This window comes from Bidens hawaiensis, unplaced genomic scaffold (assembly GCF_021521415.1).
Source record: "Bidens hawaiensis isolate Kalapana, Puna unplaced genomic scaffold, B.hawaiensis_p1.1 tig00010569_1, whole genome shotgun sequence".
NCBI lineage: Eukaryota > Viridiplantae > Streptophyta > Magnoliopsida > Asterales > Asteraceae > Bidens > Bidens hawaiensis.
The window spans coordinates 679,783-694,197 of NW_027491807.1; the positions used below are offsets into that span (position 1 = coordinate 679,783).

At 32.5% G+C, this 14,415-nt stretch overlaps 1 protein-coding gene and 1 pseudogene across 1 annotated transcript; both read left to right on the top strand.

Annotated features, from left to right (window-relative positions):
• The first annotated feature begins 1,005 nt into the window (after nt 1–1,005).
• Nucleotides 1,006–4,579, top strand: LOC143535571 (R-linalool synthase QH1, chloroplastic-like). The gene is made up of 7 exons (XM_077029790.1): nt 1,006–1,136; nt 1,316–1,595; nt 1,672–2,053; nt 2,460–2,678; nt 2,749–2,887; nt 3,633–3,863; nt 3,962–4,579. Exons 1-7 carry the CDS (start codon nt 1,032–1,034, stop codon nt 4,253–4,255), a joined length of 1,650 nt encoding a protein of 549 aa, XP_076885905.1. The 5' UTR covers nt 1,006–1,031; the 3' UTR covers nt 4,256–4,579.
• Nucleotides 4,580–7,395: 2,816 nt separating this feature from the next.
• LOC143535572 (R-linalool synthase QH1, chloroplastic-like) lies at nt 7,396–10,639 on the top strand (annotated as a pseudogene).
• The last annotated feature ends 3,776 nt before the right edge of the window (nt 10,640–14,415 follow it).

A 14,415-nucleotide genomic window follows, 5' to 3' on the forward strand; every position in this document is an offset into this window, starting at 1 on the left:
ATTATTATTGGATAAATTAGTCTTATTTTATTTAATCCTATTTGTTTTGGATTCAAATTATGTATTTGAGTTAGTGTAGGATTGAAACCGCGGGTTTATATATACCATAGGTTCAATGTGTTAGATACTTATTAAGTTTTTCACGTTAGTCGTTTTCTTAATAAAAGAGTCGATCGTGTATTGATCAAATCTCGTGTTTGTGTTCTTGATTCGTCTGCTCAAAGTTTAACAAATGTGTGTTTTTGTTTTAGGGGTGTAATGGTGTTGTAACCCCATATACATGTTCGCGTCCCTTGTCGCCCCCTTTTAGTCGCCCACTACGGGTAGCCTAAGAGGTTGAGAGTGACCAGAGCGCGACATAAATTATTTTAGGGGTTTCCTTTATAGATATTATTTAGTTTAACTTATTTTTAATATTTTAACATTAAGAAAGGATTTCCTTTCCTCTCCATTCTTTTCTACATCTTATTCTTTTTTTAATTCCTTTTCTTTCTCTCCAATTCTTTTCAAATTGGAAAGAAAGGTTTTGTTATATTTTTCTTCTTTGTTTCACTTCAATTTCATTCCTTTCTTTCCTTTAATAAATCTAGGGAACACAACATTTCATTTAATTTCCTTTTTTTCTTTTAAAATAAAACTTGGGAACACAACAACCATTTCCTTTCCTTTCAATTCCTTTCCTTTCCTCTATTTAATGAGACTCGGAAACAGAGCGGTAGTGTTGATTTCTTCCTTATAATTATTCATAGTCATTTTCTGTGTTTAAGTATAGAAATGGTAAAGTTACTCATTAGCTCGCGCCCTTTGACGTAAATGAACAAAGATTTGGAAATATATTGTCCTAGTTATGGTGCAAGAGTGTCCACATCCTACTATATTATATACAACCAAGAATTTCTTCTGTAATCACATATTCTACAATGGCTTCAATTTCCCTTTCCTGCCTGGCTCTTAATTTTTGCAGCCCTTCTCGTGCATGGAGAAGAAACATGTCGGGATTTCGAAAGAAATCATATTCTTGACAAATTGTTATGATGACTAAAACCACAGAAGCACCTGCTGTTAGACTGTCCGCACACTACCCCCCATCAGAATGGTCCGACGATTTTCTCCAGTCATTAGGCAGTAATAGCGCGGTAGTTGTTCTCCATTGCTTCATGGATTTATGATTAACTTGGCTATGATACCATGATGTTTTATATATTTTTGTATATCTACAAAGGTTTATAATATTGGTACTTTCTAATTATTGTTGGTAAAAACATGTCCATTTTTGAAGACATTAACATACAACTGCTTGTGTTCTCATATATAGGACCAAAAATACAAGACAACATCAGATAATTTGAAAGAGAAGGTGAGGAATATTATTTTTAAAGAAACTTCACCTGAAAATCCGTTGAGGGCACTCGAACTAGTCGACGATTTGCATAGGCTTGGAATTTCTTATCATTTCACGGATGAAATTAGCAATGTGCTAAAGGTGATATACACTTGTTACTTTGAAGCTCATGAGAACTGGAACAAAATGAATCTTAACCTTAAAGCTCTTGGCTTTAGGCTCCTAAGACAACATGGCTATCATATCCCTCAAGGTAACGCCTATGTTCTACCCGTTAAAAAATGTAACCGTTATGTATAATATTATTCACATAGTTCTTTTTTCTAAAGAAATCTTTGAGGACATCAAGGATGAGTCAGGAGGCATCAAAGAAGCGGTATGTGAAGACGTTGTAGGATTGCTTAACTTGTACGAGGCTTCATTTTATGCGGTCGATGATGAAAATATAATGGATGAAACTAGGGAATTCACAAGCAAATATCTGAAAGAGAAGTTAGAGAAGAACAACATTGATAATGAAAGTATTAGGATGTTAGTAACCCATGCTTTGGAGCTTCCACTTTATTGGAGGGTCCCAAAGTTTGAGTCAATGTGGTTTATAGAGGCATACAAAAGGAGAAGCAACATGACACCACAATTGTTTGAGTTTGCAAAATTGGATTACAACATTTTGCAAGAAATTCATCAAGAAGATCTAAAGCATACATCAAGGTACAACATTCTTTATATTTTTTGGGCAAGGATGCGAGATCATGTAAATGAGCCGAGCAAACCAACCAGCCAATTAGCTAGTGAGCGAGCTACAAGCCGAACCGACCTTGGCTTATGCTCACCTCATTTACAGAGTGGGCCGGGTTGGCTAGTTTATAGACCAAGCCGGCTCGTCTTGCCTCGTTTACATATGAGCCAATCGATATTTTTCAAGCTTTTTCCAAATGAGTTTAGAGCGAGCTAGCCACAAACTTTTTAAATACTCATTGCGGAGTCTCGATGCACCCCTAAATGGGATTTGGGATTCCTTATCTTGTATGCCATATAATTATCTTCAATACTCATTTGAATATTGAACAAACAAACAAACAAACCCTACTCTCACAAATTCACACACTTGACATAGATGGTGGGCTGGTCTAGAATGGAACCAAAAGCTCGAATTTGGTCGAGACAGGTTGGTGGAGAGTTCTATGTGGTCAGTTGGTGCAACCCACGAACCGCAATTTGGTGTCTTAAGGAGAAACATCACAAAGGCTATAAACATGGTAAATGTTATAGACGATGTATATGACGTGTATGGTACCTTGGATGAACTTGAACAATTCACCCAAGTTGTGAGAAGGTTGGTGCTACACTTTCTAGTTATGATATCTTTTAATATTTTTTGTGACATTCTCAATATATTGGATCAGATGGGACTTGTTAGCAGCCGAAGGACTTCCAGAATACATGAAGATATGCTTCCTTGGACTAAATAACACCGTTAATGAGATGGGATATCTCACCTTAATAAACAAAGGATCATATGTCGTACCTTATGTTCAAAAGGCGGTAATCTATAATTTGATATAAGTTTCCAAGTGAATTGTACATTTGTACCATCCATGAATAAGACTGATCAGCTAACAATTCAAATTTACACTAGTTATTCAGAATCACTTATTTTCTATTATACAATCCACCAAACATCTTTACAAATTATTGAATTGGACACCATTGCCATGTTTTATATTTATTTTGTTTTCAAAATTACAACATATTACTTATTTTTATGATTTTATGGCCCAACAATTACATTTGAAATGAGTTAAAAATTAAAAATAAATATCATGTATACAAGTGATTAATCCACCACAAATAGTTGGAAAAAACACTACTAGAAAAAAAGTCATTTTCCTACAAAAATTTCCTACGACAAGTAGTTTCAACAGATTTCTAACAAAAAAATGAGCTCAAACTTTGCTACAATATTATAAACATTATGTTAAGTCAAGATAGTTTTTGTAGAAAACTGTAGGAAGTTTACAACCATATGTTTTTGTAGCAATTTTGTGAGAAAAGTTGTTGGAAAACGGTTGAAAACGATTTTCAAGAATGTGTTTTTCCAACGTAACTTTTTGTTGGAAAATTGTTAGAAACTGGATTTTCCAACAAAATTCCTACGAAATCAATTGTAGAAAACATCTCTTTTTCTAGTAGTGAGCTTGTTGAAGGCCGGCGCCTCCACGGGCACATGCTTCAGCTTTACCCTTCCTTAGGGCAAAGCAACTTTGACTAAAACATATACATATTGCAGTGGACAGATTACTGTGAAGCAAACCTGGTGGAGGCAAGATGGTTCAACAATGGATATACACCAACATTGGAGGAGTACTTGAACAACTCGTGTACTACGGTCGGGCTCCCCATAGTAATTTCATGTCCTTATTTCTTGGATTCAAATGTTAGCATTGGAGAGGAGTTGCGGAATGTAATTAAATGGTCCGCTGTGGTTCTACGCCTTGCTGATGACCTAGGAACCGCACCTGTAAATAAAACTTTTCTTTCTATAACTAGTTCATTAAGCTACCTGCCTACAAAATAAATGCATATATAATTTTATCATCTATCTTTTGTTATAATTAGGCTGAGCTTGCAAGAGGTGATATTCCAAAAGCAGTGCAATGCTACATGCATGAAACAGGTGTTAGTGAAGAGAAAGCCAAGGAACATATAAAGAGCTTGATCATAGAGGCATACAAGAAGATAACTAAAGAAATAATGGCTTGTAAATCTCCGGATTTGCAGATATTTATGGAATGCGCATCAAACATTGGAAGGATGGGGCAGTTTACGTATGAGCGCGGGGATATATTTGGTGCGCCCGACGATTTGTATAAAAACCATCAAATTAAGTTACTTTTTGAACCTAAATCCTAGAGTATGATTATTATTTATCTTGTTGTTCGAATTATATGTGTGGTTTTTATTTGTAACCCGAGAATAAATAATGAAATCTATCGTATTTTAGGGCTGTAAAGAAAATTTTGTTTGTTAGATATACAAGATGCCATCCTAATCATGTCTAAACAACAAAACTTGACATAAAATGAACATTAAACCTAACAATCCAAGAACTCGCAAAGCAAAATCAAGACTTCAAACATACACATGAAACCACCAAACTTTGATGTAATTTAGTACTGACAGTTCAGTTAGTAATCTTTAATCTTACAGAATTTGCACATGATGTAAAAATGCTTAGAGCACAAGGATCTATACGAGTCTTATAGGCAATACGATATAGGCTGTGGAAAATATGTACAAATCTACCATCTCTCTACGGTTTTTGTGTACATAATACATGTATGACTTGTATAGGCCAATACGACTTGTATGGATGATCGGAGGGTGGTGTCTGTGCGAGGGGGTGATATCCTAGCTACCAACGTGTTAACTCTTTTGTCAAACAATAACACGAAAATGATACTTGTTCTTGGAAAGAGTACTCCTTTCAGTTTCATATTCAAAATTTGCTTGCTTTAGCATATGTCCTTTGTGTAGGACTTTCGTTTTCAAATAATATGTTGAATATGTTTTCAAATAATACACGCTTTGAACCAATCAATCTGTTAGAACTTTATATTGGAATCACATTTATTGATGGTTATCCACACACCATTTTTAGATATTCATACATCCTTTTAACATATATTTATATTTTATGTACACCCTATAAAGGATGTATGAATAACACATCCCTTATATTTTCTTTACATTGGAATCCTGTCTACATCTTATGAATAACAAAAAAAATCACATTTATCTTTTTACAACTACACACACATACAAATGGGCAATGAATATGAGAAATAAATACATTACTACAAAACCTATCAATAGCGACCATCAAAACGACCACGATAGTCGCAAATGCCTTTTTGCTACTGGTTTTGGCGGTCAGTATATATTACCTTCACTGATAATTACTTTTGTTTGTCTTGCCACCAGTTTTGCTACTGAATTTACCATTGCAAAATTAGCAACAATCGCCACCAAATGGGTTTCACGACCGTATTTGTGACGAACTTTATTGACCAAGATTGCAATCGAACTTATTATTAATTACATATATTAAATAAACTCACTTTAGCTAAAGTAAAAAACTTTAAAAACTTATTACAACCATATACTTTTAATTAAAGTTTGAATCTTGTAGTCTATAATAATTTATAAAAAAATTTAAAAGTAAAGTTTAATTTTCCTTTTCCTGAAAATTATGTTTAAAAGTTATGAAACATTTTTTTTATTTTTCGATGTTTTGTAATAAATGTAACAATATATATTAAATATGTAAAAAAACAAAAAAAAAACAATGATATTACACAGGGTTTCACAAGTCTCTCAACTCAAATGGGTTTTCATTCTATACATGCCCTATTAGTGCCGTAACCAGAAATTTTTTCCTACGGGTTCGAAAAATTTCAAGGGACGGACAACCGATTGTTTATCACTTAGATTTGGGTTTTCTACGGGTTAGATGTTGAAATTTATACGGGTGCGATGTCAAAATATACTAATATATAACACTATAACAAAAATTTGTACAGGTTCGGCCGAACCCGTTCCCCTAAAGCTGCCTACGCCCCTACCCTATACAAAAAAATGATGTTACGTACATAGAGTTTTCTCGTGTTCTTTGTTCATAAATCCGTCTTAGCCACTTTAAAGATGGTGGGTTTCGTCCTAAAGTAAACCCCCCTCCCTTCCCAAAAAAAAGGAGAAAATAAAGAACACACGCATACTTAACCTTCACGTGCGTGATGAACTTTCAGTCACATGAATTATTTGGTAATGAAAAATATATAATAGTTATTATTATTAATGATTTAAGGTCATTAAGATCTTTTGAACGTAATTATGCACAAAATTTCCTCAAGATTGTGTAGGTAAATGGTAGCTAACAAGCCATCTCGTTTGAGCTTGCGTGGATATGTTAGAGATTCTATCCCCTTATGATACATATTATTTAATATTTTCTTTTGAAAACTTACAAAGAGAGAAAATGATAAAGAAAAACCATTCCCACTAGTATTAAAACCTTCGAGTTGGTGCGTAAAACCGTTAAGAAAACTAATGACAAAACGTTCACGAACCCGCACATTGAAGGGGAGCGTAAACATGTGAAAAAAACTAACATTTAAATGTTGTCGCAAACCCTTGTGTTGAAGGGGCGTTGATAACATGCATAGCTTTATATAAGAGAAATGATACCTTGACGTTGTTGATAACTTCAGAAACTCTATATAAAGATCGAACCAGTTGCAAACCCGAACGTTGCTGTGGACCATTGATCACACCTAAAACTTTGTATAAGAAAACGAAACCGCTAAGAAATCTACATTAGGACATTGATAAACGTGAGCACCCTACCACGGCAAAAAAGCGAAAATATTAAAAATATTTACCTTTGGATTTTTATAAAATATCATATTTTAAGAGTTGAGGGAGAAGAACAATAAGAAACTGTAAAATGTAAAAGAAATCGAAACTTTGATGGCCTGTACGATTGTGCTTAGATGATTTATACATTATGATGACGATCAACTTCGTTTTGGATAAATTTGAACTGACAAGTAGATTAACACATTATATGTAATTTCTGATTATGTATATGTATATTATGTTATTACGTATATGTAATGTCTTAATACATATATCTTTGTATAAAACATTGCATTGTTCAAAAACTTGGATGAACTTAAAAATAAATATCATATTAAATATATATTGAAGTCCAATTAACTTTATACAATTTATTAAAACCTCTTTTAATTACATGTGTTTATATATATGCAAAAGCTCCGGAAAAGATTATATAGGTATAAGGCTTTAACATGTAAAAATGTTTTTTTATGACATTTTTACATACATAGAACCTATTTGAATAGTACTGGTGCTACTGTACTAGAGAGAAGTCATCATCCTTTCTTTCAATATGTTACTACTATATTTATACCAAAGCGAATCACTTAATTATTATCCATATTTATTTTATATTTTTTGCTCTCCCGTCTATGTCAATGTCTTCAATTTGCCTTTCCTGTCCTGGTCTTGATTTTTCTCGGCCTTCACCTGGTAGAAAGACAAGAAATATGGACAAGCATGTGAAACAAATATATCTAACACAACCCACAATCGCGGCTATAACTACTCGTACACCCACCGTTAGACGATCAGCAAACTATCCACCTTCGCTATGGTCCTATGATTATCTCCAGTCACTGACCAACAATTATGTGGTATGTTTTTCTTCCACTAGCATTAGTTCTTTTTATTTTTTATTGAACATCTATTTCAAATTTTGAACTACTCACGACGTTGTGTTAATGGTTCTAGATGTTTATGTTCATGTAGGGAAAAAACTACGAGACGGTATCACATATATTAAAAGAAAAGGTGAGGACGTTGATTTCTGAAGGCACGGTGGTGGACAACCCGTTAAGTACACTTGAATTAGTTGATGAATTGCAGAGGCTTGGGATATCTTATCACTTCAAGGAGGAAATAAGTAGTGTGTTGATGATGATATACATTACCTACTTCAAAGAAAATAAGTGCTGGAACAAATTAAAATTGACCCTTAAAGCCCTTGGCTTTAGACTCTTGAGACAACATGGCTATCATATCCCTCAAGGTAGTTATCATTTATTACCACTACTAGAAAACATGTCATTTTTCTATAATTCCTACACAATTCCTACGAAAAGTAATTTTAAAAGATTTCAAACGAATTCCAACAAAGAAAATAAGATTTAATTTTCCTACAATATTGCAACAAAATAGTAACAATAGGATTTTTGTTGTTGCTAACTTTCCAACAAACTTCCAACAAAAAAAATATTTATCAACTATTTTTGTTGTTTTTTTATGCTTTTATAAGCTAACCCCAAATGAAAAATAAACCAGAAAATAGCTTTTGCAGGAAAGTTATAGGAAGTTTGCAACGATGTATATTTGTAGCAATTTTGTAAGAAAAAGTTGTTAGAAAATGGTTGAAAATAATTTTCAAGCATGTGTTTTTCTAACACCACATTTTGTTGGAATATTGTTGGAAGGCGGGTTTTCCAAAAGATTTCCTACGAAATCAGTCCTATAAAAATGTCTAATTTTCTAGTAGTGACATGATCATTTTACTTTGTTTTTCATAAACTTATGATTCATGATTTTATTAAATTGTGAAGAAATATTTGAGGACATCAAGGATGAGACGGGAAACATCAAGCCGTGTGTGCAGGAGGACATTGTAGGAATGCTTAACTTATATGAGGCTTCCTTTCTTGCGGTTGAGGATGAAAAGTTATTGGATGAAGCCAGAGAGTACACAAGCAAATGTCTGAAAGATAAGTTTGAAAAGGAGTGCATTGGTAATGAAAGCGTTGTGATGTTAGCAAGTCATGCCTTGGAGCTTCCATTGCTTTGGAGGCCTCAAAGATTTGAGGCAATATGGTTTATAGATGCATACAGGTGGAGAAGCAACATGAGACCATTATTGTTAGAGCTTGCTGAATTGGATTTCAATATGGTGCAAGGGATACACCAAGAAGATCTTAAGTACTTATCAAGGTATCTATAATTCTATATGCTTTTGGTAATCTATATGCATCCTTAAGGTATCTAGAATACCTTATCATATATAGGGAAAAGATCCAATACAATAATAGCTTATCGTACAATAAGTACGCGAATCCCATTCACGAAATCGATCCATGAAATCACATCGCAACATCTCGGAATCGTCAATACATATCCAATTAATCATTGGTTCACCGAAAAAACAGTTTTGGATCGTTAATCGATCAATTTTTTATTTTTTTTTCACGAAAACCGTTTTTGAGCGTTTTTTTATCGTTTTAGGTTTTGGTTGAGCGTTTTAGTATTTTTGCCTTGTTTTTTTCCTTTAAGCGTCTCGCGTATCTATCGTACGTTAAGGCATTATTGTACAATATCTCGACCCATCATATATATATATGTGTGTTGCGTGCGGTTATCGAATACTTGGTGATACTAAAAAGTGAAAAAACTAATGAAATATTGTATGAGTAGGTGGTGGGAAGGTCTAGGTTGGAACAAGAAGGTCGGCTTTGCTAGAGACCGGTTGGTTGAGAGTTTTATGTGGGCTGCTGCTGCAAGTTATCAGCCATCATTAAGCGTTCTAAGGACAAACGTAACAAAGCTTATTTCTCTAATAAATGTCATTGATGATATTTATGATGTGTATGGCACTATGGATGAACTAGAGAAATTCACCAACATTGTGAAAAGGTTGGTGAATGCTTTACATATTAATGTAGTATTTTGTAAATAACATATATAAATAACATATTTTGTTCTAATACTTAATGTATTATTTTGTGTCTCGAGACATGTATAACATATAGTTTAATGATGGCTTAATTAGATGGGATATCAATGCCATTGAATAACTTCCGGATTACATGAAGATATGCTTCCTTGGATTCTACAACACCATCAATGAAATGGCATACAACACCTTGACAAACCAAGAACTACTTGCTATCCCTTATGTGAAAAAAGCGGTGATGTATTTTTCATCATCTTTCTAATCGGATTTTCCTAATGAACGATAACATTGAGCTAGCTTTTACTTAATTTGCAGTGGGTGGATTACTGTGAGGCAAACCTCGTGGAGGCGCAATGGTTCAACAGTGGATATACCCCAACTCTTGAAGAGTACTTGAAAAATTCATGTGTTACTATATCACTTCCTTTAATAATTTCAAATGCTCACTTCTTCACTTCAAGTGATATTATTGGAGAGGCGGTCTCAAAGAACGTAATAGAATACTCGTCTTTGATTCTCCGTCTAGCTGATGACTTGGGGACATCGATGGTATATAAAAATAAAATTTATGATCTTGTTTTATTCATTCGATATAATTAAACTGAGTAAATATAAATAATCGTTTTTGTTTGTTAAAATTAGGCCGACCTTGAAAGAGGCGATGTTCCAAAATCAATCCAGTGTTACATGCACGAGACCGGTGCTTCTGAAGAGAAAGCTAGGGAATATATAAAGAGCCTAATTTTAGAAACTTGGAAGAAGTTGAATAAAGAAAGAAACTCCATCAATTGTCCATCTTCTCAAATATTAATAGAATGTGCAACAAACCTTGGTAGGATGGGACAGTTTACATACCAATATACGGATGTATTTGGCTCTCCTGATGATTGGTACAAATCTCATGAAATCTCCTTAATATTTAATCCGAAATCCTAAGGGATCATCAGATCATTACGACACGGATTTCGTTCGTGTGATCCAAAGTAATCTTTCCCTGAGCATACTGATCATCAAACTAAATAAGGTGGCTTGATGAGTATCGTGTGGCTGTATTTGTCATTCTGGTTATATAAGTTATTTTCCAATTTGTTTATTTATATACCTTAAAATGATGTACTTTCTTTTGTGATAAAACGTTTCCACTTTCATGTGTTCTTGCTTACGCATCCAATAATATCTTGTAAAAATCAGGTCTAAAAAGCCGAGTAATCGATACAACGTATGATGCTGAGACGACTTTCATTAACTCCGTCTAGTTACTTGGAATCGATCAAAGGTTGCCGACCCCGGCCAAAATTGAACCTAGCCGGTCAACACAAGCCGATTTTGACTTTGAAAATAAAGCATAATTCTAATGTGTATAGTATTAAATAATATATATATCAACTTTTTTTAATTAATGATTATCAGTAACTAGAATACTTTAGTATTTAAAAATATTTTTTTTAATTTATACTGATATTCACGTATTTTGTTATAAATATTAGTAAACTTATTATATTTGATATATATAATTTCTAGAAAAATAATTTCCTTGTAATTTATAGTGTCCGAGTACTCAATCTACGTCTAGATCGAGTTTTCACAACTCTCAAGTCGACCAACCTGGTAGCACCAGGCAACTTCTACAACCATGATTAATTCTATCATCGTATCGTTTTGTTGTTGACCCAGACCACTATTATGAAAATCAACTTAATTGTACAACAAATCAATAATTGATTAGTTTGTCATATATTAGATTTACATTTTATACAATACAAAGATTTTTAATATGATCCGATGGCCTTTCCCAAATACATGTCGGCAAAATCTCAACACAATAAGTCTAAAATGGTGTCGCCATAAGTCCCATCGCTAAAAATTAGTATATGATGATGACAACATGTCGTCAGTATAGGATTTCAATCGGGTCAAAACAAGTTTCTCGTGGTGATAAAGGGCAAGTTATTCACTTCCAAATCAACCGGCACCACAATTGTAAGAACTTTCTTAATGTATGGCTTTGGCCTATCTCAAAGTACATGTAACTCTAATAAACATTCACATAATTCGATAAATAAGTATAAAGAGAAAAATATATATATATTTCTTTGGGTCAAGTTATTTTACAAAGGGAAATAAAAATGAGAAGGATGAGAAGCCATAATTAATTGACATGTGTCAAGTAGGGACCAAAGAAAAAATGGTATAAAAGTAATATTACATATTTTCTCTCTCCACATGCAAGTCACATGTTAATTCTCCCATCATTTTTAAACCTCTATAACTTTTTCATATGATATTTTTTTTTAAAATAAAATTCACCATAATAACAAGCGTTTTTTTACATTTAATATGAGTATAATTTTGTTATATAAGAATAAAAAATAATTTACGTCATTGTGTCTTTTTGCTTACAATTCGTCATTGTGTCTTTCTGTTTATTATTGTGTTTTTTCGCCATTGTGTCTTTCAACTGATCATTGTGTTTTTATTTAAATACTAATAACACCGTTGTGTAATAGTATATATATATATATAATGAAAAATACCAACAAATTATCTAATACATAAAACACAATGATAAATGCATATTACACAATAACCTGAAACGTAAAACACAATAATGAATACATATAACAACACAATGGCCTGAAACGTAAGATACAATGGTAAATATATATAACACAATGGCCTGAAAGGTAAGACATAATGGTAAATACATATAACACAATGGCCTTAAACGTAAGACACAATGGTAAATGCATATAACACAATAGCCATAAACGTAAGACACAATGGTAAATAATATAACACAATGGCCTGAAACGTAAGACACAATGGTAAATACATATAACACAATGGCCAGAAACGTAAGACACAATGGTAAATAATATAACACAATGGCCTGAAACGTAAGACACAAATAATATAACACAATGGTCTGAAACGTAAGACACAATGATAAATACATATAACACAATGACCTGAAATGTAAAACACAATGGAATCTATATATTACACAATGCCTTGAAAGTAATACACAAACAACATAATACTATTTTTCTCAAATTAAGTGAATATTGAACACAATGGCTAAAACACAAAGATAAGTATAAAGACAAATGTTGAGCACAAAGACACAATGACGCACGAAAGACACAATGACCAAAATTTATAACACAATGCATAGAAAAACCCAATTAAAAACACAATGGATAACCAAATAACACAATATAAAAAAACCCACCAACTTTTTTTTTATTTTTATATAACAATATGAATCTCATATTAAACATAAAAAAACGCTTGTTATTATGATAAAAAAAATTTCTAAAAAAATGTCGTATGAAAAAATTATATACATTTTAAAATGATGGGGGAATTGACATAAAAAAACGCTTCTTATTTTTGTTGTCCTTTGTATTTTAACTTTACCCATATTTCTTTAACCTAAAGTTTTAAGTATTCAATAAACGTACTAGGGTGCGTTTGGTTAGTGAAATATAATGGAATTCGAATTCTTTCTCTTTATGTGTTTTGGTTTCGTAGAGTTTATTGAATTTTAATTTGATTTCTCAATGTGTTTGTTTTCAAATGAATTGAAATCGGAATTTAATTCAATCAATTTCCTTTATATAAAAGTTTTCACAAGTCTTTCCAAAGCGTCAAAGATTTCACCCAAAGTAAAAGGAATATCTTACACCCACCAATGCATCCTGACGTCGGTAACACTTCAATCACTAGATACACGTCCAACGTCGGTTACACGTCTGACGTTGATTAAGCATCAACCATCGGTTAAAGTATTAGGCGTCGATTACATTTTTGGTGTCGATTAAAGTGCCATGTATCAATTACGCGCCTAACGCGGGTAACTTGTCAAGAACCAGTTATACGTTCGAGACCAATAACCCATTCCACGATGGTGAGAGGGGTGACTGCAGGTGGGTCATTGGCTATGGTGAACCGGGTAGGTAGTGGCGGTCGTAATGGTATATTTCAACTTTTTTTATAAATTCTATATCCTTTATAAAAATTCCAAGAATCAACACACATCCAAATTTAAAATCCTTTCACATATTTCAATTCCTTCGAGTTTCGATTTGTTTGGTAAATTTCAATTCTGAATCCAATTTGTTTGTTAAATTCTAATTCTTTCAGAAAAAAATAATAATTTACGACCAAACACAAACTTAAATGTCATCGAACACAAAGTTTAAGAAAATTTGATAAAACTTTAAAAAACTATACAATTCGAAATACTAATAAAGTTAGATAACAAATAAAAAAGAATATAATTTGATTGATGGTATCATTTGAATGATAAAAAAATAAATAAAATAAAGTTAAATTTGATTAAAATTTTGGAGGACGATAGATTATATTATTATATTTTATTTATTCAAGTTGGTATTTGGGTTTTCTTGCAACATTTTTTTTTCACTAGACTTAGAATAATACCTTTGTGTTTTCATTAGATTTGATTTTATTTGATAATTTATGCTTGTTAACTTTAGAAAAATTTGTTTCTCTTTCAGTATTTTAGTATAAATATTGTTGGAAACGGATTGGTATTCAAAACTGAGTGATTTTTGTTATCATAGGCTAATTTTTTTTCTTGATATTGTGGTATAAGTTTTATTAAAAACGAGGTTGTATTCAAAATAGAGTATTTTCTTTTTTGTCAGTTATACTAGTGACAATATCTCTTTTATCTATGTTTTATTTATTTATTTTGTTCTATCTTTCA

Excerpts from the sequence above, each read along its gene's own strand:
- LOC143535571 (XM_077029790.1), top strand. The coding sequence starts at position 1,032 with ATGATGACTAAAACCACAGAAGCACCTGCTGTTAGACTGTCCGCACAC. Across the intron at positions 1,596-1,671 it reads TGGCTATCATATCCCTCAAG|AAATCTTTGAGGACATCAAG; the intron begins GTAACGCCTATG and ends TTTTTTCTAAAG. Across the intron at positions 3,864-3,961 it reads ATGACCTAGGAACCGCACCT|GCTGAGCTTGCAAGAGGTGA; the intron begins GTAAATAAAACT and ends TGTTATAATTAG.